Below are 25,389 nucleotides of genomic sequence, written 5' to 3'. Positions count from 1 at the left end.
ATTACTAAACATGCAATTGCAACTGTTGAAATCTCTCTTCCTCTTTCTTTTATTGCAGTTAGGTTAATTTGGTGTGATGATGAAGTACTTAATTATGCAGCTACATTTTGCTTTCATTATGTGAGTATATTAAACCTGAGTTACAAAGTGCTTTACATTGACGGAAAAAATAAAATGATTGAGATAAAAAATAATAGCTATCATGTATAATTTTAAATTTAAAATTTAAAAATTTTTTATTTGCACAATAATAAAGGGTAACACTTTACACAGAATCAAAATTCATATTCATTTCATAAAGTAATTGAGTCAGCTGTTTTTTAATTGTGCCCAATATATATATGCTATTGGATCGAACATTACATGAACTGGAGATTATTGATAAAAAATCAGATAATCCTATGTAATTGCATAATGTAGAGGACCTTGTGAAAGCCAGTGAGTGGAGGAGGATTAGGGATGAAAATTCATAAAGGTCCTTTCTGGATCATGATTGTCTTCAAAGGCAAGATGTCAACTCGGTGGATGGAGAAACTGTAAAAATACATGGGTTGTACTCACAAAGCCACTTCCTAAATTGTAAATTTTAGTGACCTTGAACTGTTGCTCTTGCTTAATGTGTCAAACTGACAGAGACACATTTTCCACATTACACCTTTAACTTTGGAGTCTTAGCATGTGTGTGTGTGTGTGTGTGTGTGTGTGTGTGTGTGTGTGTGTGGGGGAGACAATTTGATCACATTTTTCAACATTATTTGATACAGTGCATGTGTGCAGGTTTGCACAAAATTACACTGGTGACTGAAAGTCCCTAAATTGCACAAGTTTCCAATATAGACTGTTGGGTTGATTGGGTTTATCCAAAATGTTGTACGATACTACTAATGAAGTGTACTGTAATGGAAAATGTATAATCATGCTTATTTGTAACAAGAGAACATATGAACACTATTGAAAACGTAATCTAGTGCAAAAGGGGAAACTGTTTCTTTGTGATAATGCACCACCATTATGTGCTAAAATAGACATTGCATATACTGTGGCTTGACCTAAGGGTCATAGAGACAGCAAATGTTCAGACATAGAAGCGGGAGAGTGACGAGACATGGATTGAACCTTGACAAGTGCATTCAGATGTTTGCTGCTCTTAAGGCTTCATAAATTATACCCTTTTAGCTGTTCCTGTTTTCTAGGTGTCATACACCGTTGACCATTGGGTTTCCTATTCAAGAGTTCTTTGCTTTCTGTGTATAAAAGAGACTGACTTTCTGCATGTACTTTGAGAGCTCTTTCTCTGCACTCTGCAGAAGTGCGGTGAAACCAGCTGTCCACTCTCGAGCAATAATACTTATGACTCTTCCACATTGCACTCTGATGTTTTGTGAAAGTTATGTTTCTGCTTGAAAGTAATAAAACAAACAAAGAAAGTTTGATTTTCCTCATCTTTGTTATTGAAGACATCTTTACTCTGCTGCATGAAACTTCCACCACAGTACATCGAAATTATTTCATCAGTGATGCAGCACTTGCTGGATTAAAGTCCTCCCATCTTTTCTGCTCATTAGCACTTATTATGTTTTAGTGTGCTGTAGATCACACTTCCATCTACTGGTTCAGTCTAATGAGAGAAAACAAGCACAGAAAAGAGAACGCTGAATAGTTATAGACTAATCATAGCAACAATAATGCATTGGAGTTGACGTATTGAGATGCCTATATGAATTTGGAAGTAATGACATACCATTTGTCGCTCACTATCCTTTATTACAATGGTACTGTATGTCACACTCTCTTTGGGTATATCATTCTGCTGGATGAGATTCACAGTCAGCATGATACAATGTCAGAGGAAAGACAAACACATACAAATGTAGGCAAATGTGTTCTAAGGCAGTGCTCTTTGTTATATCGTGTTAAACAAAACAAGATGTTCCCCTCTTGTTTACCTTCTGCTGGGCCCCTACATGTTGATTGTGAACAATGGTAGCGTAGTGCACATCAGGATCACTTCCAATTTGTGAGCACTGAAGGATGAATTAGAAATTTGACATTAATCTCATCGTATATTACGTTATGTTACAATTGTTTGCTTTCTCCTGTCTAAAACACGCACAATTGTTTGGTTAATTTGAATATAACTCGACAAGTCGCTTTGCATGTCAGAGGTCTGCCATTCTGGAGTGTATATGTTCGTGTTATGTTGAATACTGATTAACCTTAGGTATCTCCAACAGGACTGCCATTAACCCCTTCCAAACCCAGTTCTAAATGTAAGTACAACTTCCTTAGATGTATATGATCTAGAGTTTTACATTTGTGAGGAGAATTCTATACAGGATATCTCATTTCCTCTTTTGGTTTAAAAGATCACACTTGTTTTCCCCGCACAGCCTATACGTTTACCCTACTTTAGTCTGTGACAGTGCTGTTAAGAGCAGGACATAATATGCAAGACGAGAAGAAACATTATCACTGCAATTTATTTATTTTAAATTTGATGCCATTGAATTAGATGTTTTTTTTAATCGGATTTACCGACCTGATGAGGATTTGAGGCTAAATTGTCACTGCAAATGTTTTTTTGCTAGGGTCATATATTGTACTGTGATTGCTGTTACCAAAAATAGTAACTCCATAGTATTTCCATAGCATCACAGCATCACATTATAAATTTTTTCCTCATTGTTGACCCTCTGTCACAGAATGTGATGGGTCACAGCTATTAGAGTACAGTTAGTTTACCCACAGCATTGAGCAGCGAGTACTTTATTGGGGACTTATTTGCACTAGATTCTAATTATGCTGATCTAGATCTGGTCATTTATAGACATCAATTCACACTCAGTGTAGTTCACTCAGACGCATGGTATATTATACACTTGACTGGTCATGTTCCTTAAATGCTGTTTACTTCATGTGTTGTTGTATGATCAGTCCAAATTTGGACACACTATAAAACATAAAAAGCAAAGAGAAAATACCTGTATGCCAGTAATGAAGATGACCATATATTTATTACCATACTAATAATGGGAAACACAAGGCTATATCTTACCACAGTGATGTCAGACCCCTCCGGCTTGGTCTTATCTAAAACACATGGATTTGTAAAGATGTTTTAAAATAGATATGTTATTCCTGAATTGGTTTTTAGCAGAGTTTACAACAGACTTACTACATTTTATCATCATCCTCCATCCAAAAAAGGCAGCGGGAACAACCAACAGCAGTAAGACGAGGGTGGTGCTGAGAATCGTCACAATAGCGGAACTAGAAGATAGATGTAGATCAGAGGTACATTTAATAAAACAAAATTAAAAAAGGGGTGAACATTTTTTCAAAACGTATAATGTCTGAAATTATAGGTTTAATTTATGAAACAAAACCTCTTTTGTTCATCTCCGCCTGCCCTGTTTACGGTGGAGTTTGTGGCCTGAGCTGTATGTGGCTCTGCACTTGTAAGCAGGGAGGAATGCTGGGTAGTGGTTGGAAGTGTCCCTGTAAAGTCTGAGTAAATACATGTGAAAAATCATGTAAATCTACATTGTAGATGATATCAATATGTTGTTACATTGTATATTATTAAATTATACTGCAGTTCCCCGATTTTCAAGGTAAAGGGCATTAATATATTCTATTCTGCGAGATTAACAGGCATTGTTTCGAGGTTTGATTTGTGTTACCTTTGTTGTGTCCACTTAATGAATTCATTTTTAAGATAGATCACTAATTTATGAAAATAGAGAATGCCTAGTATCTTACTTGCTGTACTGGGGCTCAATGTAGTTGTAGTAGTTGTTGTTAATTCATGAACAGTTACATGCACTGGCATCTGAAAGTCTCCATTTTTGCACCAATACCAGCCACTGCTCTCTGTCTTTAGTTCCATCATAGTCACAGTGAAACCATTTGGGACACTTTCATTGATGGTCACTGTTGTTCCATCTATTGATCCAGTCTGATCTGACACACAGGTGCTGCCCAGCCTGCACCACTGTGTTACTTTTGAATATTTACAGTAGCACCTGACAGTCACACTTCTTCCTTCAAATGCTGTAATTTCCTGATGGTCCACGTACAGACTTGGCATACCTTGAATAAAGCACAATACAAAATAAAGCATAGTCTGACTGTATTATCTGAGAAATGTAAGTGAAAATCCAACATCTTTGTGTGTTTAAAACATTTAATGGATTTTACCTGCGGTGACTGACAGCTCAAAACGTTGTTTAACATCCAATGTTCTTTTCTCCACAGCACACCAGTATCTACCGCCATCATCCGTCAGATCATTAATAGTCACAGTGAACGTTCTTTGGTTTGTGTCATCAGAGATTGAAAACTTTTCAGAATGATGTGGCTGGTTTGTTTTAACTGCATATGAGCAGGATTGCCAAGTATTACCTTTACACAAGTATTTCACATGGTTAATGTAGCCCAACTCATAGAGACATGGGATGGAGATGGAGCCTCCAGCCTCGACTGATGCTTTACTCACTGTAACAATTTTACTGTGAATTCCTGACAAAACAACAGCAGACACTTATTTTACAGTGGTGCACTCAAATGCATTGTGTATATCACACAATCAGTTACAGGTCACTCAGTGACATAGCTACACAACACATCTAGGCTATTACATTTAGTCTCATGACCTAACTGTTTTTTTTATCAAAGAACAACTTTAATGATATGTATTAGCCTAGTGGCTTGTTGTCACTTAAGATTCAAATTGTATTACTCCACAGCAACATAACAGTACCAACAATATTCTTTTAATTATAAACCTGAGTATTTATACATAGTGTTCTTATTAAGGCTTGACCTACCTATGAGTCCGGCGAGTATTAGGTGAGACACATATAAGGAAGTCATGCCTGCCACAATGTCATGAGTGAATGGGCACTTTCAATATTATGGTGGGTAATTCTAACTCGGTCACTTCCTCATTTTTGACACTGTTCATGTGGTTCTACTGTAAATAGGCTACGTTCACACCGCAAGTCTTAATGCCTAATTCAGATTTTTTACTCAGATCTGATTTTTTGTTTGGCTGTTCACATTACCTTTTAAAATGTGGCATCAGATTCCAGTGTAAACTGTTTGTGGTTTTGAACTGACCCACATGTGCAAAAGAACAATAACAATTAAAGCTGCAAGCAGCGATGATGGGCCCTCGCTTCTTGCATTGGGGGGTACTGGCAAACGCAACATCACATGTAGACCACACATTCTAAGTTTCATGTAAATCTGAATAACTTTTGCCAAGATACAACCGTTCCTGTTTCAACAGCCACCTACAGGAAGTTGTTCCTCCATAACTTGCGCATTGTTTTAGCATGGATGCTCAAGCCCCTATGCGGAACATCTGTGTCAGGTTTGGTGGCAATCAGAATAAATCTTGGTAAGATATGCAACTTCCTGTTTCGACTACCCCTACAGGAAGTTGGTCTTCTGTAACTTGTGCATTGTGTTAGCTATCCAAATTCTTTTGATAACTTTTTGTCCCGAGGGTCCACCGAGATAACGTGTATATTTTTGTGCAGATGGGACTCACGCTCTAGGAGGAGTTAAAAAAAGTAGGTTTCGCTCAAAGCAAATTAGCTAATTAATTAAAAAAATTTAAACAGCGCCATCTAAAGGCCAATTGACGACATATTTGGCAAACAGCCTCATTGGCACATGAGGAACAACTTTCTTAAGTTTTGTGTCCATTGGAATAACCGTATGCAAGATACAACTGTTCCTGTTTCCACAACCACCTACAGGAAGTTGGTCCTCCATAACTTGCGCATTGTTTTAGCTAAAATTCTTTTGATAACTTTTTGTCATGAGGGTCCTCCTAGTCTACATGCAAGTTTTCATGCCGATCGGACTCACGTCCCAGGAGTAGTTAGACAAAGTAGGCTTCCCAAATGTCAATATTTTGCTGATTAATTAAAAAAAATGTAAACAGCGCCATCTAATGGCCGATTGCCGCCAACTTTGGCACAGATGCTGAACCAGCCATGAGGAACAACTTTGTCAAGTGTCGGGACAATCGGAATAATTGTTGCCAAGATAACGCAACTTCCTGTTTAGAAAGGAAGTTGCTATAACTTGCGCATTTTTTCAACTATCAAAATTCTCTGGATAACTTTTCATCATGAGGGTCAACAGATAGTACCTGCAAAGATTCAAGAAGATTGAAATCACGGCCTAGGACGAGTTCGAAAGAATGTAAAACACCTGAAAAATTCATAATTAAAAATGGCCGCCTTCCGGTGGGGCGGAGCTAATGAAGGTAAATGGGAAATATGTCTGCAATGATTAGAGCAATATGGGTATTAAATCTGGTGAAGATCGGAGCAACTTTGTCCAAGTTAAGACCTTCCACGCCTTAGGGGGCGCTATGGAGCCCGCTTACAGGTATGGCCCAAATCGCTGTACAGGATCACAAAGCTCCCAGGTGTTTATGTTGGCGCCAATTTTTGTGAGTTTTCATATATATTGAGGCCGTCAAAAATGTGCCCAAGGGCTAAAACCAATTAGGGGGCGCTATAAAGCAACCATACCACTCCCAGGCCTAAATGTGTATTCAGATGAAAGAGTTTTAATATTCTGCACATGGCTGCAAAATTTTGAGAGTTTTCGTGCATCCTAAAGTCCTCAAACAAGTGTTCGTATAATGAAGATTTTTGCACGAAAACCAAGATTTTGGAAATTTTTGAATTTTGTAATTTTTTCTAAAAATAGCTCCATGGAGTTCAAGATGAGACCTATGTTCCCTCAAAAGTTGGTATATTAACTTCTTACTTTTTTCGGAATTAAGGTGCACGTTAAGGGGCGCTATGGAGCCCCCTGGCAACACCCGAGGCCAAGCACTACAGAACTTTGCAATTTTCACCAGTTGTGACAGGTGTGCAAATTTTTTGGAGTTTTCGTGCATGCTAACGCCCTCAAAAATGCGACAAAGGACTCGAAAAATAATAATCTGACGAAAAACAATAGGTTCCTTCGCACTTTCGTGCTCGGGCCCTAATGACTTCAGACGCAGCACGCTGTTGCACTAAAGTTAGGGAGGTTATGGAGGAAGTAAGCATTTTCGCTTTCCAAGCCTGAGGCTGGAAGAATCGGCGGTAGCAAAGATACGCCGTTCGCACAGCAGGGCTGTGGAACCCTATTGCTTTCCTAAGGTTTCTTATTATTCTTCCGCCGATAAACCACATTCTACAGCCTAAACCGTACATGGTGGGGGGGTGCCGTTTTCAGGACTGGTCCAGATCACCGCAAGGACCTCGGACAAAAACATTCAGCCACTAGGTGGCGCTATAGCAGAAAAAACGCGTTTGGCCTTATAACTCCCACACCGTACACCCAACATTCCAAAGCCATACATCTATGCGTTCACTGAATCCAGCTGAATCACGTGGTATAGGCCACGCCCATTTCCGCCTAGACTTTTAGGAGTGAGAAATCGCGATTTATCGTAAACCTGCTTTTTCGTACTCCTCCTAGACCGTGCGACCGATCTGCATGAAACTTGGTACGTAGCCTCTCCAGACCGACCTGACAAAAAGTTATCAAAAGAATTTTTGTCGGATGAAAATTTCGTGAATTACGCACAACCAAATTTGTGTAGCTAGCTACGAAGACACAAACATTGCCATATCTCGGCCACAATAAATGGTATCATCGCGAATCTTTAGAATCTTGTTTGCCATGACCCTCTAAGGCTCCGCAACCAGTTTCACAAAAATTTGCCACTAGGGGGCGCTACAAGTACAAAAAGTTTATGGGACCCAGGTTTGGATTCACCACTTACACTAATGTGAGCAACTTAAAATTTACAGCGTAGATGGACAATGGGTCATGGACCTTACCTACCAAAAATTACACACATGCACCACTAGGTGGCGCTATAATGACGTAAAACGTCCCACAGTCTACATCGCAGATTAGAAACCCTTATATCCACGTGTTCCTTGAATCCATCTGAGTCTGATGACATAGGCCTCGCCCATCTGTGTTAAGAAGTTTTTTCGCAATATCACGCAATGCGCAAAACCAACGTTTCGAACTCGTCCTAGGCCGTGTGAGATATTGGTACGAAACTTGGCAGGCAGCATCTCCATACGGACCTGACCTAAAGTTATCAAAAGAATTTTGCTACGTTACACCATTCGCAATTTACAAGCAAACTAATTTTCGTAGCTAGCCACAAAACACGAACGTTAGCATATCTCGGCCAAATTAATAGGTATCGGAGCAAAACTCGGTATTGTTGTTCGACATCCCACTCCAAGCCTCCCTACCAAATTTGGTGAAAATCGGCCGTTAGGGGGCGCAATAATGAACGTAGAGGCCTTTTGGCAAATAAGTCAATGCATTTAAATGGGAATCATTTGCAATTAAATATCTCTGCTGCAGTAAATGCTATCATCACAAAACTTGAGATTATTCTTCGACATGCCACTCTGCGGCTCTCCACCAGATTTGGTGATGATCGCCCTTTAGGGGGCGCTTTAATTGAGGTAGGAGTGTTTTGGCCTTTTACGCTATGAAGAGGAAATTTGCAATTGCATTTCACTACAGACTTTGGAGCTCGCACTTGGTCAAATTTCCTGACTTTTGCTTCGCCGCCATCGTGCTTTGGGTTCTCCTTTCGCGGGCTCCGCTTCAGTGTGTGCTTAGCTGCGCCAGGGGGGACTGGCGCCGGGGAGGCTTGGACCCCATTCATAACTGCTTGCATTTCTAGTTTCAAAATGTAATGTAACGAGCAGGTGCTGAGGAGGAGAAGAATGAAGAGAAAGAGAGCCAAATTGGCTATTTTGGCCTTTCGCAGGGTTATAGCTTTTCAAAAACGGATACGGTATGATCCTTCTAGTTTTGATTGAATTACAGTATCTCCCCATAATTAGGTCTAACACCTCACTCTCTCTCCATTGACTTGCTCCATCACTGTTCTCCATTTTGTAGGCCTAGTCAAGTTTTTAATTTTACTGTCTGTGTCTAGGGAACTCCCGCCGGTGTATATTTGTGACAAATGCCAATGTACAGTAGATTGACGTAAAAGTCGCATCAAATCTGCCTTAATTGTTCACACTGCAACCGCATTGAAAAAAATCAGACCTGGGTCTGATTCAGAACCACATATGGAAGTGGTCTAAATCTGATTTGAAAAAATCAGATCTGGGCAAGATTTGAGTGTTCACACTACTTGTGAAGAAGTCTGACCTGGTCACTTGAATCAGATCTGGGCCACTTTTGCCTGCAGTCTGAACGTAGCTACCGACGTAACGTTATTCAGACTGAACGTCGACCTCACCACTATAATGGCCGACCGCTGTTGTCATTCTCGTCGACTTTTGATGACGAATGATGTACCTTCGGATGACTTGCGCAAAATACGAAGCGACAGAAAAACATTTTCGGCGGTTTTGTTTAACTTTTGCAAGCGGATGAAAGCTGTGACTTAACAGTACCACCAGTCATTTGGTGTATATTTTATTCTCACTGACAGATTCCCCTCTTTGGTGATGGAGTACGGAAAGGAGAGAGTGGTGGCGTTAGTGGACATGGACTGCTTTTACGTCCAGGTGGAACAGAGGCTCAATCCAGCTCTGATGAACACTCCCTGTGTGGTGGCCCAGTACAAGACGTGGAAAGGAGGCAGGTGAGTTTCTGACACAGAGACATTGTTTTTATGATCAATGCAACTGAACCTGCTAGCGAGGAGACTGTCTCTCAAAGCAGGATCATATATATATGCCTGTTGTTATCCAGTTAGCTTAACGTTAGTGTGTTCTGCTTCTTGAGAGAGCAGTGCAGTTAATTCAAAGGAAAGCAAAACTCTTTCACTTTCAAAACTCTGTTCAATTAGGCTTTACTGTTTATATCATAGCGACTCCCTATTGCCAAAGCACCCTGCCTGTTTTGAAAGGTAATATGGCCCATATTACCCATATTATATGGGCATAATAACTAATAGAGTACATGAGTATTATCAGACAAGTTCATGGTAAAGATATCAGAAAATAAAACTCAAAAAAGCTGCAGAATGAGAAAAATGAGAGGACAGGAAATAACTCACCAGAATGACTAGATGTAAGTTAAGTGTGAAAGTTAATTCTTGAACTTAGAAATGGTACTTTGACAGAACATTTGGAAAAAAACTGAAGGTCCACTTACTAGCTTTTTCACACGTTTCAGTTATCTCAAAGTTGTCTTTACTAAACTGAAAGGGGATTGTAACCCCTTTCTTGCTCTGTTCAAATATGGTCTCTTGCTTTGGATGTGAATGGCCTCCTTGAACTTTCTCAGGCTGTCCACTGACATCACTCCTTCCCAGTCAATGCTGTGATTGGATAGCATGAGAATGTGTGTTCAGTTGCATGGACCAGAAATTGCTGTCTCTGTGTTGGCAACTCGTCCGCCCCACTCTCCCACAGATAACCACCTTGGACTTACTATTAACATGTTCTGACGGTTTGTAAACATGACTTAAAAATACGGTTCTCAATTGAATGTCATCCTCTGTTAGTATCATAGCTGTGAGCTACGAGGCCAGGGCCCATGGCGTCACCAGGAACATGTGGGTGGACGATGCAAAGAAACTGTGCCCAGATCTCCAGGTGGCACGAGTGCGTGAGTCTCATGGCAAGGCGGACCTGACACAGTAAGTGCGTGTGATGTACGATAATGTGTTACCTCTACACCTATTCACAGTTCCTTGGATTGTGCCATAAAACTATTGTTTTATTAATATGATGAGTATGGTAAAAAAATATTGGAATACCTCCAATCCTGTGACCAATTGTAAAATAAATAACCTACTCACCCCTGTGTAGTTACAGGGAAGCGAGTGTGGAGGTGATTGAGGTGATGTCTCGCTTCGCTGTGATTGAAAGAGCCAGCATTGATGAGGCCTACATGGATCTGACTGCTGCGGTCCAGCAGCGGCTAGAAAACATGACTGATCAACAAATAGAGCCTCACATGCTGAGGGCGACCTACATCCAGGGGTACCCACAAAGTTCACCTGGACAGGAAACATCTGCAGAGGACGCTGCCTTGGATAAAGGTAGGTTATAACCAAACGTTGACTAATCAACTAATTGCTTCAGCACTGGGCACAAGAAGCTGGTGTTGACACTAATGGCGCTTTTCCATTACACGGTACCTGCTCGACTCGACTCTACTCGCCTTTTTTGGTTTTCCATTACTAAAAAAAGTAACTGGTACCTGCTAAAATGTACTTTTAAAAAAATTTTTTTAGTACCACCTCAGTCGAGGTTCCAAGTGAGCTGAGGGCGATACCAAAAGGTGAAGTGAAAGCGACAGAGGGGGGTGTCCTGAACAAACCCACCATTTTTAAATAGTTTAGCCAGCTGTGTTTTTTTTTTTTTTGCTGCCTCCAGCTTAATTTGAAACAAAATGTGTCTTCTGGCTGTGGCAACAACAACGCACCTTCGACGTTCCGTGTGTGTGTCACGTTAGGTCAGGTAGGATGTATCCTCTTAACCATCATGTTTGTCCCCAGAGGAGCAGAGGTCCAGAGGTCTCCAGCAGTGGCTGGCATCCTTACCAGCCCCTCTATTAGGAGAACCGAGCCCTGCAGAACTGCAGCTAACTGTGGGAGCACTCATTGTCGAGGAAATGAGGGCAGCCGTGGAGAAAGACACAGGTTTCAGCTGTTCAGCAGGTATATCGCACAATAAGGTAGGAAAAACCTCTTTTGTTTTCCGATATAATGTAAATACTTTAAAGATCAATTCTCTTTGCTATGGTCATCATTTACTGCCTACTCCTTTTCAGGTATTGTCCAAGCTAGCTTGTGGTCTGAACAAACCTAACCGACAAACTGTTCTGCCTTTGGACTCTGTGACAGAACTTTTCAACTCTCTACCCATCAGCAAGATGTGAGTTCAAAGCACTACTCTGCCATGAATCATTTAGTCATCACAAATAGAATTCATGCTAACATAGAAGTGTAAAAACAAAAGTTGTATACACTGTACATTGCTTATTTCACTTGCACAGTCGTAACCTGGGGGGTAAGCTGGGTGCCTCCATTTCAGAAACTCTGGTAGTAGAGAACATGGGAGATCTGACTCGCTTCTCTCAGGCTCAACTGGGACAGCACTTTGGAGAAAAGACAGGGTAAGACAAGCCAGTTATTCCTTTCAAAGGGTCATAAGGTGACGGGTGAACAAAGGTCTTGCTTAGTCTTTGCATTTATTATGTCGGACCATCACAATTTTAAGTGGAATTGACATTTTGATTAACATAGCCATAACATGGCCTTCCTAATATATTGTAATTACTCTTTTACTTCACAGCATGTTTGATTCCCCATGCTTATAGAGCAAAATGGCTCTGGGCAAAGCTTTTCTCCTACGAAGACAAACCTGTTTGATAGAAATAAACTGGATTTGAACTCTAAGCATTTTATTTATACTTGCTTACAAACCCCTCTGCACCTCTCTGCTTTGCAGCCAGTGGCTGTATGACTTATGTCGGGGGATTGAGTTTGAAGCAGTGAAACCCAGACAGCTACCTAAGTCCATCGGCTGCAGTAAAAACTTCCCTGGGAAGACATCGCTGGCTACAAAAGAGCAGGTAAGTGCCATCAGTCTCTGTTTCCCCCTGTGTTACAACAGGATGTAAATATAGATGTAAATTATTACTCAATCTGTCTTTAACTTTGGTCTTGCATTGACTGGAAGTGATACAACTTATTTAAGAGGATGTAGTTAATGCATCTAGATGTGTAAGGAAGATGGCATTATGACACATTCTTGAAATACTGTTAACATATGTGCAATCTTAGACATTATTTCCTTTTTATGATTTGGAAAATTGTTTTCATGTTAATGTATTAATAACATCTGTGTAGGTGCAGTATTGGCTTCATCAACTGGCCCTTGAGCTGGAGGAGAGGCTTACCAAAGACAGAGAAGTGGTGAGATAGCCGTGGTTGTGAAATATATTCCTTTCCCCTATTACAGCAGTACTACCCATTTCCTCAATTGGGGTTCCTGCTTATTTTATTATATATATATATATACACAGTACAGGCCAAAAGTTTGGACACACCTTGTCATTCAATGCATTTCCTTTATTTTCATGACTATTTACATTGTAGATTCTCACTGAAGGCATCAAAACTATGAATGAACACATATGGAATTATGTACTTAACAAAAAAGTGTGAAATAACTGAAAACATGTCTTATATTTTAGATTCTTCAAAGTAGCCACCCTTTGCTTTTTTTGATAACTCTGCAAACCCTTGGTGTTCTCTCGATGAGCTTCATGAGGTAGTCACCTGAAATGGTTTTCACTTCACAGGTGTGCTTTGTCAGGGTTAATTAGTGGATTTTTTCCCCTTCTTAATAAAAAAAGCAAAGGGTGGCTACTTTGAAGAATCTAAAATATAAGACATGTTTTCAGTTATTTCACACTTTTTTGTTAAGTACATAATTCCATATGTGTTCATTCATAGTTTTGATGCCTTCAGTGAGAATCTACAATGTAAATAGTCATGAAAATAAAAAAAACCTGCATTGAATGAGAAAGTGTGTCCAAACTTTTGGCCTGTACTGTATATAGAACTGGGTTTCTCATCAGTGCCTGTAATTTCTCCCTATCTTACAGAATGGCCGAGTGGCTAAGTCGTTGACGGTTGGTGTACGTCAGCTTGGAGATAAGAGGCCGAGCAGCTTCTCTCGCTGTTGTGCTTTAGTGCGCTACGAAGCGACCAAACTATCTAGTGACAGCTTTGCCATTATCAAGAGTTTAAACACAGCAGGGAACCACCAGGCAGCATGGTAATTAGAATATGAGAACACTGTGAAATATTTAAAGTCACTAGTTGAAGGAATGCTGTGTGACTGGTTCTTCTCTGTCTTGCTTCGTGTCCCCAGGACTCCACCCCTCACTCTGCTACACCTCTCAGCTAGCAAGTTCAGCGATTCTCCATCAGCAGGAGGAATTGCTGGCTTTCTTTCCAGTGATGTCACTGCAACCCAGAGTCTTTTCTCCACCACTCAGTCCTCCATCCAGCCACCTTCTGAACTGAAAAATGACTCCACATGCAAACAGCATGGCACCATCCAGTCCTTCTTTCAAAAGGCAGCTGAGAAACAAAGACTGAAGGTAACAAAAGATGTACATGAGGAGGACGGCGACGATCTAGGCTCCACAGGGATTCTCCCATCTTCCTCCTCTCACAAAACCTCTGCTACTGATAGTCAGTTGGTGGCAAATATAAATTGCCCTGTTTCTTTCTTTTCACCCTTTTCTCACTCTAAAAATGCTTCAGCCAGCCACCATTCTGGCATTTCCTCTTTCTTCCACAGGAAGAATCTTGAAAGAAGCACACAGGCCTTAAACAAGCCTGAAATGGGACATAAGCCTGGACTCGACAATGACGAGGACTCAGAAGACACTGTTGCTGCTGTGTCAGGGCTACAGGCAAAACAAAGCTCATCTCAGCAGTCGCCTTGTAAAGAGTTCAGGGATGAACTGGACATTGTTCCAGAGGTAAACTGTCATCCTTCCAGTGTAGCCAGAGAAGACCTGTTAAACTGTGAACGCTGTGGCAAGGAGGTGTTGGTCTGGGAAATGCCTGAACACAATGACTATCACTTTGCCCTGGACCTCCAGAATTCGCACTCTTCATCAACCGGTTCAGCACCCATCTCCTCCTCTTCTTCCATTGTTTCTTCTTCTTCCAATGTCTCTCTAACTCCTCTCAGACCCCAGTCTTCACGTGGCAAGGCTAAAACCAAAGGCCAGTCAGGGCCACAACCGAAAAGGCATCGCTCCCAAGGTGGGAGTACGGGCACTTTGGATTCTTTTTTCAAGAGGAGCTAAGATGTGCTGTAGAGCTGCCTTTTTAAATAAAATAGAGTTCTGAGAAAGCGTATATATCACAAATGTGCAAAGAAAGTCAATGTATTTGCTTAAAGAATGGAAAGCCATTTTGTAACAGGTTACACTATGACTTGTTTTCAACGATCAATGTTATTGTGATTTATTTTATAAGAATGTCTACAAACTACAGAAAGGGTCTACTTATGCACTTCGTTACACATATGCCTGTTATTTATAAAGGGAAAAGGCAATACTTTTAAGGAAACAATTTTGTAACCAGCATATATACTTTTAACATTTTGTAGTCATGTACATGATGATGTTGTATTCTGATGTGCCAGCAGATTCCTGTAATCGGTTCAATCTTCCTTAAGTGTGAATATAAAGTTTTCTTAAAAGATACAGAAAGTGAGTATATATTTTAAATACTTATTAAATGCATGATTGCGAGTATGATGAGAGCAATTGCACCCTTAGAGCGGAGTCGTCCTGTTTTGTTTACACTTTTTCACCATGTTGAGCCTACTGTTCTAGGTATGAGCTTTAAAAGACAGCTGAATAGCGTTGTCTTGCATCAGCTGGGGAACAGATTAGTAGGAACAGTACCAGGAAAATGAAATAATGACTTCTTTTAAAACTCAATTTCATGTAGTGTGAGTCATGGCTTTGTGACGTGAGCCAGTAGAAAAAACATTGATCAATTTTGTTTTAGTTAAAAGACAACACCATTAATCACCTGCTAAAGAGACAATAAAACTTTTATTCATGTACATCATGATACACAAATTTGATCTGTACATAAATATTGCATTTCACCCCAATAATGATCCAAATATACTTTTAATTAAAAGGAAAAGATCTTAAACGTGATTTCAAAAAAGTGAGGATGTGTATGTGTCATTAAGAAGACTGCGAAAACAGTGAAAAACATGTTTGAATAAATTGTAAAATCTGGAACTACTAGAAATATATAAAATACCTGCATTAAAACAAACCAACACCTGATACTCTTTATGAAGGCTATAAAATATTTTGGTTGAAATGCGTGCAACAAAACAGAACACATTTCAGTTGTCCTCTCTCAGTTGACAACAAATCTGTGTATAAGTCACGTCAACATGCTATAAGAAATTATAAGGCCAACAGCAGCCTTGAACACAGTAGCAATTAACATTCATTTTCAAAAGTTGTCTTCTAAATATCAAAAGCTGTTTTAAGGAGTAGCACCAACTTAATTTGACTTTTTTTGTTAAACTTTGGGGTGTAATGGTAGACTACTCAAACAGTAGTTCCTTTAGGCACTGTGTTAAAAAAAAACTCAAAGTTAGTGACATCAGTAACTTCAGTGAAGAGACGGCATCAAGTACCTAAAACAATTGCTTTAAAATAAAGCTGCATCAGTGGGTAGCTTTACAAACTAGATAATCCATAACCAAACATCTCTGGGAGGAACCCTCCCCCCCACCCCCCACCCCCCACCCTAAGTCAACAACAAAAAGCTCCACTGGAGTAGTTGTGTGAGAGTGGAATGCTGTCTAATAGGATATATCTAAACAGACCTGAGTAACTAAAGCACTTGAAAGACAGGCAGCAAGATAATTACCGTCTCGTGAGGCATTATTTGTGAGTAAAAAAACATAATTCTCACAGACATATGTGACAAAACAAAACCCCCTACAAGGTGATGCCAATGTGAGTTATCTTGGCATGCTGACATGCTGGTCAAGTTCTAACTTTGCTTACCTCGCAAAGCTCTCCTTTAACTTCATTAAGTGCTATTGTCAGCAACATTATAGCTTGAAATGAAGGTGGTTTAGCTTATACACAACTGACAAGCTGTGTCGGAGAACCACAAAAGCATCTTAATGCTTTTACTATTGTCTTACATAATGAATTAGCGGTTACTAAGAAAAGGGTATGATTTAGGAGTATTTGAATAGAGTGAGGCTTGTCCTTGTCAGGCACTATGCTGGTCACACAGACAAGCGGCTGTTGGGTGATGACAACAATGACATTGGTGATACAGGTTACACCTTAATGTCCAAGCAATTGTTTGTAAACGATTATCTGCCAAAGGTATATCCACACTGGCATTTATGTTTCAGTGTGTACGTTTTTTAGGAGTGCATCTAGGTGTAAACTGTGGAAGCAGCACTTCAATGTAGGTGTGTGTAAGCCATTTCCTAGTTGCCCTTTGCAATATTATGTTGTTCTTGACAGTCAATATCACTTTGGTAGATGTTGCTTAGTAAGTGTGGGGTTTCATCTTAAAGGTCCGATGGCATGAAAATGTCACTTTATGCGGTTTTTTAACATTAATATGCGTTCCCTCAGCCTGCCTATGGTCCCCAATTGGCTTGAAATGGTGATAGGTGTAAACCGAGCCCTGTGTATCCTGCTCTGCCTTTGAGAAAATGAAAGCTCAGATGGGCCGATCTGGAATCTTGCTTGTTATGAGGTCATAACAAGCAAGGTTACCTCCCCTTTCTCTGCTTTGCCCGCCCAGAGAATTTGGCCAACCCATGAGAGAGAGGCATCATGGCTTTCAAATGAGCAAAGTGGCAGTTGGTCAAGGCCACACCCCCACCCTCCACCTTGCCCCTCCCTCTCTCCTCCTCAATAGCTACAGACACAGAAATGGCACATCCTAAGGAAAGCTCATTGTGGGACTGGCTCTAGTGGCTGTAATTCTGCACCAAGGCTGAATTTTGGGAAAGAGACTTCAGATATAGTATTAGGGGACCACTAAGGTCTATAGAAAAGCATCCAAAGAGCACCATGTCATGGGACCTTTAACAGTGCCGTGAAAAGCAACACTCTTTTAACCTCGACACCAGAAAGCAGACTAATATAAATCAGGAGTTATTTAAAAAGATGAGGGAGAAAAATTAAGAGGATGGTGAAACAAAGGCTTTGGAAAAGGGTGATAAAACAAGAGAGATAATGAACAGGTTAGAGTGGCCTTTGGAGAAAGCTGGAGGATGTTTATATAAAGCACCTCGTTTTTGGGTGGGACGGTTCTTTCTGTTGTTTTTTCTGAGAAACTTAGGCTTCGTCATCCTCACTTTGGGATGGCCGGTACTGGGCAATGGGCTGCAATTTGGTGACGTGACCGATCCCTTTAGTCACGCCCTCTCTGAAGAGAACTTTAGCTCCCACCTTTAGGTATTCTGGGTGCTTGATGAACTTGAAGAGAACCACTGCTTTCTCCCCTGTCCTCAGCTCCTCCTGTGGTATGGGGATGTATCATAAGAATAGAAAGAAAAGACAGACAGCATTAAGAATAAACCAAATGTCAGACATAATCTGCTTGATTTAACACATTGGGATATATAACAGCCCAGGTTTTAGAAGTAGAGGACAACTTTCAGACAGGAACAGTTGCAGCTTGGTGGATGAACTAACCTTGCCATATACAGCTTCCACAGTGGCGGTCTGTCTCACATTGCCAATGTGCACAGTAACCTGGAAGCCCTTGTGAAAAGTCTTGGCATGGAAGAGCAGCACAATCTCAGCCTCAAACATCCAGCAGATGGTAGGATCCATCTCCGGACTCACCATCACCATGCCCTGTAAGTGGAAAACACATGGACATTGTACACACATAGCTTAGAATTCAGTGTCTAACAGGATAACATGTAATATTTTAATTTTTTTCCCCATATGAATCAGTGATGAAGTACCAAATGAGACATTTATTTACATGAAAATACAAGGAAAACACACTCTTCGAAATCCTCCTACTCCTCTAAATACTGATACGGGCAAACAATGTAGGGAGAAAGAAAGAATTTGGCACAAACATAAGTGTCTGACCTTGCGTAGTAGTGAGCGGTCGAAGTTGCCCAGGGCGAGTGTGGCAGCCTGACCGGCCTTGAGTACCCTGCATGCTGAGCGGTTTCTTTGGATGCTCCCGATGGTCAACTTGTGGAATTGGCCTGAGTCTGTGGGCCCTACTACAAGATGATCTCCCTCACGGCAAATACCACTGCACATTCAAAGAAAACAGTGGGTCAGCGAGAGTCCACGCTAAACAAAATAAAATGCAAGTTGAATAGATGAACATGAAGTAAGCCTTCCAACACACTGACCTGTACAGAGTACCTCCCACCACAGTCCCCACCTCTGGCACTGTGTAGATCTCATCCACCTGTAATGATGCACACAGATGTCAATCACATCAAAATCATGTGTATGTAATATGTATGTATTTACACTGCAACTAAAAGAGTGTTTGTGTGCCAGCTTATCACTTGCATTTATTCATAAACTTAACCTCAGACATACCTGAAACTCAGTTAGCTGTTGCATAAGCTCCTCCTGCTCCTTACTGTTGCTGAGAGGAGGGATGGTGTTGAAGAAGACCTTGAGCAAGTCTAGACTCTCTCCAGACACACTGGACACGGTGAAGATGGGTGTGATGCTGCCAGGGAGAACACAAGCATGTGATCAGGACACACAAACATCACTGGCTAGTCCCCACGTTATATTCTTATAAGGTTTTAAGTTATAGAGGGAGCCCACACATCACTACAAAACATGAAACGGTTCATGTACACATTCAATTAAGTAGTATATGTAGTTTCATACTTGGGTGATTGGGCGAACTGCTGTGCTGCTGTGACAGCATCGTCTGTATTGCTTACAACCATGGGCACCTTGTTACAGCCCGGCTGCTTCAGGACACGCTCCAGCTGCCGCACAGTGCGCTCCACTGTGGCCCGCGTACAGAGGTCCACCTTACTGATGACGATGAATATGGGCACCTTCAGGGCCATGGCAAGTCCAAGATGCTCCCGTGTCGTTCCAGCTGGAATAGACGAAGGAGAGGAAGTAGATCTAGTCAGAGGGTATCCCGATGTTGAATCTACTCATTGAGGTGCACCTCGCTCTGCGCCACTTCACATCATCAAACGTGCTTACACGCAAGTGCACAAACGCAAAGTTAATTTTAGGTATTGCGCATTATGTTCTTTCAGGGATCAATTAGCATTAAATAATCAGGATGGGATCCACTGTCCTATGCAAATGGGTTAGGGTTAGGGGAAATTATGTGGACCCCAGGAAGAGTAGCTGCTATATTGTTAACAGCTAATGGGGAGCCAAGATAAAGATACTAAGGGTACTAAGAATCAAAATGCCCTCATCAGCTGAGCAGCGGGTTGTTTTGCCAGTGGTGTTCTTTTCCCCCAGTGCAAGGTAAAGGTGCATAGGAAAAATCTAAGTCCATCATACCTCATGCAGGTGCCAAGCTATTTGGTATAGCATCACAGAACGATACAAGATGATTACCCACCCTTTGGCTTTTTGGCTTGTCACAGATACAACCTAAGACAAGCCCTATGCATTACACAGATCCATTACCCCGTTTCATAAATAACGCTGTTGCTCTTGGGTTGCAGACACTGTGTCCCCTTTCTTTGCTTAGCTAAGGTAGTCCTCATTCTTGACCCAATTTCCCCAAGTATGCCCTATTTTAAAACAGACACCCACACAACGCCAACAACGCCTACTGTGTGTTATTCTACAATTGCAGGTAGGAACATTTTGTTTCAATGTTTATTGTTTACCACTAAAAACCGCAAAAAAAAAAAAGATTAAGAAAATGTACCATTTGTTAGTTAACTTTGTTTCGAATGAAACAGAGGTCTCAGAATTAAACTCAAACACAAAATAATCCAAACATTGCTAGCCATAAAGCAACAGTAGTTGAATATAGTTCACCTAATAACTCCAACAGGCTGTGAGCTGTTGGCTCCGGTTTTATCTACATTTCTCCTTGACATATGCAAAAACAAAACATAACAAATTTCCCAATAACCCTATGTTATTTATGGCTATTGCTTACAAAAAAACACAAATATTCTTTACAGACGGTCATAAGCTTTTAACGGTGTTCTTATCAGGGCCCACTTGCTGTGCCAATAATAACCCTTCTCCACCCAATCATGTGGCAGAGTTATCAGTGGTATGTAAGTGTCAAGATGGCCGAGCGGTCTAAGGCGATGCGTTCAGGTCGCAGTCTCCCCTGGAGGCGTGGGTTTGAATCCCACTTCTGACAGCTGTTTTGTTTTTTTTACAAAATCTTATAAACTTACACACAATCAAATGGTGTTCTACTATTACAGCAAGAAAAGTAAACAAACAGTAGAGTAAACAAACAATATGTCTTCACAAGCAAAGCCAAAAACTGCCTAGCCTGTCCCACCAGTTTCAGCTTCTCCGGTTTTTAAAGTATGTCCTTCCCTGTCCTCGGTATCGTACAAGCTTCCTGCTGTCTCACTTGCTATTATCATAACAGGTCTGGGTTGGTGAAAGAATATGATGCCCGAATACAGAATGTCAATAAAATAAGTTGTTCAAATGCAATGCCAAAGTGATAATAGAGACCCACTAAAGGTGGCGCATTGCAAAATAAATCCACATTAATTTTATAAGGGACATGATCGAATCGCTTTGCAAGGCATTGTGGGATTTCATTTGATGCTAGTCTAACCAGCTACGTGAAAAAAGGGAGGGGTCGAAAGTTGAAATTTTTAACTTAATGCTATGAGGCTGGAGCACACAGCTACCCCCAGTGGGTCAAAGGACTCTGACATGAATGGATGGTATTTGAGATATTTGAGTAGTGGCAGGGATGAGAAGGAGGGGTAATGCGGCTGTGGTAGGAATGGTGGTCTGTTACATAAGCTCAGATATCACATGTTTGCAAAGTCACAGCTGGCCAAGTCTACTACAGGTGTACACAAACATAGGCTCTCTGTCAGACTGACCCTGCAAGTGTCAATTACCAGCCTGTGTTCCTATGTCGGATCCACTTTCAGCTTGTCTTATCTGAATAGTAAAGTGACAAGATAAAGTGCATACAGACACACTACAGTACATTTTAACTGACGTATGATGACGCTCAAAAAAATTTAAACAATCATTAGTAAACTGATCAATTAACACTCACCAATTCCGGTATTTGCGCTGACGACCAGCATAGCGAAATCCGGACAGTAGCTGGTGAGGCCAAAGATGGTGGTCTTCAGGTACTTGTGGTGACCCGCCAGATCAATGAATGTGATCATTTTAGAGGCACTCTCACAAATTTCCTCTGCTGTCCGAGACTCGCTGTAATTCACAACCTAAGAAAAAAAGCAATCATATCTGTGTAAAGGTATTAGTTACCATAAGTTACATACCGACACATTCCTAAGTTATTTATATGAAAGTATAGGTCAGGCTACATATAAGTCACTAACATTACTTGTAGAAGCATAGACGCATGACATTAATATTACATTGTATGAAACTTTTGTTCCTCTTTATATCACTGTTACCAAAACCCTATGGTCTTGTCTGATCTATTTGAACATCTCGATAAGGGTAACCATAACGTAATGTATTTAACTCGTGCTGCTATTTATAGCAAAGGATGTATGCAGTACATAACTAGGGAACAAATGTATTCTCTGGCGTTGGATCTTTTCCCACCTCTCCTTTGCTATTGAAGCCAAGGATCTCAAAGCTGATGCTTGAAGTGCGTCCAGTCTGGATCTCATGTAGATGTCTGAAGAGGTTAAGCCTCGCTCTTCCCCGTCCATTGTCCAGCTCACCCTGTGTCAAAACACCCAACATAGTGGACTTGCCCGAGTCCACGTTACCCAGTACAGCTACTCGCAGGTCCAAGAACTGCAGGAAAAACACAAAGAAAAAGCGGCGATAAAAAAACAAAACAGATCAACAACTAAAAAACAACATGCCTTCACAGTAGCCCTACTAACCTGCTGGTCATCTGGCACCTTGCGAATGAGAACTTCAGCAATCTTACGAGGCACATCAGAGTCGTAGTCCACCTCTCTCTCTCTGAGAACAGCAATGTCGGCTCCAACTCTGTTAGAAAAAGAAACATTGCTGTTTTGCTTGCCTATGGACAATGGCTTTCTTTTTAATGGCACATTTTAATTTACAATTTCTTTGGTTGGGGGTTACTGTATAACTTGATGTCAAACAGTGACAATTTGATATCTTGACTTACTTCTCTGCCAGCATGTGCAGCGTCTTTAGTGACGTCCTCATATCTTCCTCTGATAGTCCCACCAGCATGCCATTATCTTCAACACCTATTTGATAAACAGCTTCACCTCTGCCCTCCTGCAGTCGCCATTTCATTTGTGTAGCCAGGTGCTCAAAGCGGTATTGCGTGGGGTTCACCAGCTTTAGCTAGACAAGGGAAAGACTATGGAAATCAGTGCCGAATTTAAACCTGGATTGTGGAAAGTTGAATGGGTTTAGTCTGCGGTTAATTAGGTCTAGTGCAGATAACTAGCATGACAAATGATTATGGGAGGACTGGGGCTATACAAATCTGAAATAAAGTGTTGTTGATGAAGCAGGGGAGGCAACTGTCCAGACTCCAGATACTAAAAATGCTCTCGCTAATCCACTGTGGTATTTGTTTTCCATGGTAGATCATGTAAGACTGAATTCATCCTGACATCTTACCTACATATTACCGACAGCTTATTCTAATGATGATTCTTGCCTTATAGTGTAATATGACGCAAGTAGCTCACTTTAAAGGACGCCAGAATATCTTTTGAACACAGTATTGTTCTTGCATGACAGCTTATTTGCTTACCTTGTACTCTATATTTCCCTCTTCAGCCTAAGAGATGTGTAGAAAAACAAAGAGAGACAGACAGAAAAGGAACAACAGCTGTCAGACTGTATAGAAGTGAGACAACAGGCTATTGATTTGTTAAAAGACACAAAGAAAAGCAATCTGACTGAATGAGTGCAGTTTTGTGAATAGGTTGTCACAGAGAGCTATACAAACTGACTAGCTGCTTAGCTAGCCTTAATACACAGCTACAAGTAGGATAAGCATCCCAAATATATACTAACACTGCAGGACAGTGGAGTTGGTTAACGTTACATGCTGGAGATCAGCTGAAACAACAACTGAGCCTCGTAATATGTTGAGACTTGTCCGGTAAACATTAGGAGTTTATGAACATAGTGCTATGAGGATACTTCTGCTTATCTCTTTATTATTAATTACTACTCATTATTATCCTAAATCTAACATGTTTTTTTTGGGCTAATGTTATATGTCAGGTTGAACTTCAGGTAGCTTGAGGTCAACGCAATTCTTTCACGTTAATGGTCACGTAAAAGTGAGTTCAACGGTATGTGAATAAGGTTATAAACAAGTGATCACGGTAATATTTCGTTACTGTGTAGTAACACAGTCCTGGGCTGATTGAATGTCAGGGACGGTAATAGTAACATTAGCTAGATAAAGGTTGCCCGAGTACCCACCCGCCCCCTCGTAAGATATTTACAAACACAGCTGTTCCTCCTCTGCTAGCAAGGAAAATAACTTAGCTACTAGACCAATTACGTTATATCAAGTGGCTTTTAATAAACACACATTTGGCAGACTACAGTGAATGACATATTGTAAGATGCTAATGTTAGCCGAATAAACCTCTCATTCGTTCAATCTCATTCATGTTCCTTTAGGTTACTAACTAGCTAGCTACGTGTCACTGGAAGCACATATCGACAGGGGAACGGTCTTCCACATAACACCGGTTCAAAGGCAAGTCAGGGCATAACGTCAGTTAACCCGACGACAGGGATTGCAATTCACTAATAAATTATTAGTGTTTGACATGCACATAAACTCCCATTTCAGTTCACATTGTTTTTTAGCAGACTATCTTATGGGTCGTAAATCATATTAGCTTGACTACGCTAGCGGTAACGTTAGTTGTGCGCGTAATTTCAGCCTTACCTCTGGAGGTAGATACGGGGTGTTATTGCTTGGTTTGAAGTTTCGAGCGAATCGAGTCTTGGGTTTCTTGTTGTTCTTTACACAAGCCTTTTTGGGGACTACCCCGTAGCCATTTCCCGGATTGACATTGGACGCAACACCTTGAGATCCAGAGCAGTGTCCATTTCCTGAGCCAAATAACTCCGACACCCGCGCATCCATCAGCTACTTTGGTGAAATAACTTGTTAGCTTACCACTACCTGGATAAAATGATGCTTTATTATTAAAATAAACCTCAGCCCAGGCAAGCAGGTGATGTATTTTGAGTGGAATTAGCCTGCTAGTGGTAGCTTAAAGCCCCCAAAATAAAAACAAAGCACCGACCACCCCAAACTCTTCAAACCGAACAATAACAGCACCGTCCGACGTCGATTTGAGTTCAGTGCCTACGTCACAGTACTAAATGTCAAGGGGTGTGCCTGATTTGTACAACTGGAGAGCGCGAGTGAGCGGTTCTATTTGTTTTCTGATTTACACCAGATTACATGTAGGTTTAAACCCCGCCCGCATAACTTTCTAGGTTCTAACAGTGTATACTCCAGATTAACACCGTTTTACAGAGTTTTACATCAGACGAAAAAAAGATAACTGTTTACAAAGACTTTGACAGGTTGCTTAAAAAGATGATGCCAAGATCGAGACGTGTGTAATAAACTTAACATAGCATAGAGGCTTTACTGATTCAGTTAAATTCATATTCGGT

The 25,389-nt window shown here is 40.8% G+C and overlaps 3 protein-coding genes and 1 non-coding gene across 6 annotated transcripts; 2 read left to right on the top strand and 2 right to left on the bottom strand.

The window, feature by feature from the left end:
• Window positions 1-875: 875 nt before the first annotated feature.
• Window positions 876-4,881, bottom strand: LOC120547687 (polymeric immunoglobulin receptor-like). 3 transcript variants are annotated; one of them, XM_039783239.1, is made up of 9 exons: window positions 4,830-4,881; window positions 4,201-4,521; window positions 3,763-4,092; window positions 3,387-3,507; window positions 3,176-3,270; window positions 3,056-3,090; window positions 1,947-2,024; window positions 1,742-1,810; window positions 876-1,618 (listed from the first exon to the last, which is right to left on the bottom strand). In XM_039783239.1, exons 1-9 carry the CDS (start codon window positions 4,873-4,875, stop codon window positions 1,562-1,564), a joined length of 1,152 nt encoding a protein of 383 aa, XP_039639173.1. In that variant the 5' UTR covers window positions 4,876-4,881; the 3' UTR covers window positions 876-1,561. The 3 variants fall into 3 exon arrangements, with proteins under 3 accessions (XP_039639173.1, XP_039639174.1, XP_039639175.1); XM_039783240.1 differs by having other exon boundaries at window positions 1,742-1,807; XM_039783241.1 differs by having other exon boundaries at window positions 3,179-3,270.
• Window positions 4,882-9,344: 4,463 nt separating this feature from the next.
• Window positions 9,345-15,634, top strand: polh (polymerase (DNA directed), eta). Its single transcript, XM_039783232.1, has 10 exons — window positions 9,345-9,655; window positions 10,523-10,657; window positions 10,830-11,062; window positions 11,522-11,700; window positions 11,797-11,900; window positions 12,022-12,141; window positions 12,477-12,600; window positions 12,878-12,943; window positions 13,639-13,811; window positions 13,908-15,634. Exons 1-10 carry the CDS (start codon window positions 9,519-9,521, stop codon window positions 14,857-14,859), a joined length of 2,223 nt encoding a protein of 740 aa, XP_039639166.1. The 5' UTR covers window positions 9,345-9,518; the 3' UTR covers window positions 14,860-15,634.
• A 1,906-nt stretch (window positions 15,635-17,540) lies between these two features.
• gtpbp2a (GTP binding protein 2a) lies at window positions 17,541-25,062 on the bottom strand. The gene is made up of 12 exons (XM_039783236.1): window positions 24,647-25,062; window positions 23,486-23,512; window positions 22,883-23,067; window positions 22,629-22,737; window positions 22,339-22,536; window positions 21,815-21,989; window positions 19,450-19,669; window positions 19,147-19,282; window positions 18,951-19,009; window positions 18,676-18,847; window positions 18,265-18,429; window positions 17,541-18,087 (listed from the first exon to the last, which is right to left on the bottom strand). Exons 1-12 carry the CDS (start codon window positions 24,845-24,847, stop codon window positions 17,905-17,907), a joined length of 1,830 nt encoding a protein of 609 aa, XP_039639170.1. The 5' UTR covers window positions 24,848-25,062; the 3' UTR covers window positions 17,541-17,904.
• Window positions 20,838-20,920, top strand: trnal-cag. The gene has a single exon. It is a non-coding gene; the product is annotated as a tRNA-Leu (tRNA).
• Window positions 25,063-25,389: the final 327 nt, after the last annotated feature.

The sequence above is a fragment of the Perca fluviatilis genome, chromosome 19 (genome assembly GCF_010015445.1).
Source record: "Perca fluviatilis chromosome 19, GENO_Pfluv_1.0, whole genome shotgun sequence".
Lineage (NCBI taxonomy): Eukaryota > Metazoa > Chordata > Actinopteri > Perciformes > Percidae > Perca > Perca fluviatilis.
This window is presented reverse-complemented; position numbering and strand designations above follow the sequence as displayed.

Excerpts from the sequence above, each read along its gene's own strand:
- gtpbp2a (XM_039783236.1), bottom strand. The coding sequence starts at position 24,847 with ATGGATGCGCGGGTGTCGGAGTTATTTGGCTCAGGAAATGGACACTGC. Across the intron at positions 21,990-22,338 it reads GCTTCAATAGCAAAGGAGAG|GTTGTGAATTACAGCGAGTC; the intron begins GTGGGAAAAGAT and ends TTTTTTTCTTAG. Across the intron at positions 18,088-18,264 it reads TGGAAGCTGTATATGGCAAG|GAGGAGCTGAGGACAGGGGA; the intron begins GTTAGTTCATCC and ends CCCATACCACAG.
- LOC120547687 (XM_039783239.1), bottom strand. The coding sequence starts at position 4,875 with ATGACTTCCTTATATGTGTCTCACCTAATACTCGCCGGACTCATAG. Across the intron at positions 4,093-4,200 it reads TGAGCTGTCAGTCACCGCAG|GTATGCCAAGTCTGTACGTG; the intron begins GTAAAATCCATT and ends GCTTTATTCAAG. Across the intron at positions 1,811-1,946 it reads ATGTAGGGGCCCAGCAGAAG|CAGAATGATATACCCAAAGA; the intron begins GTAAACAAGAGG and ends AATCTCATCCAG.
- polh (XM_039783232.1), top strand. The coding sequence starts at position 9,519 with ATGGAGTACGGAAAGGAGAGAGTGGTGGCGTTAGTGGACATGGACTGC. Across the intron at positions 10,658-10,829 it reads GGCAAGGCGGACCTGACACA|TTACAGGGAAGCGAGTGTGG; the intron begins GTAAGTGCGTGT and ends ACCCCTGTGTAG. Across the intron at positions 11,701-11,796 it reads CAGGTATATCGCACAATAAG|GTATTGTCCAAGCTAGCTTG; the intron begins GTAGGAAAAACC and ends ACTCCTTTTCAG.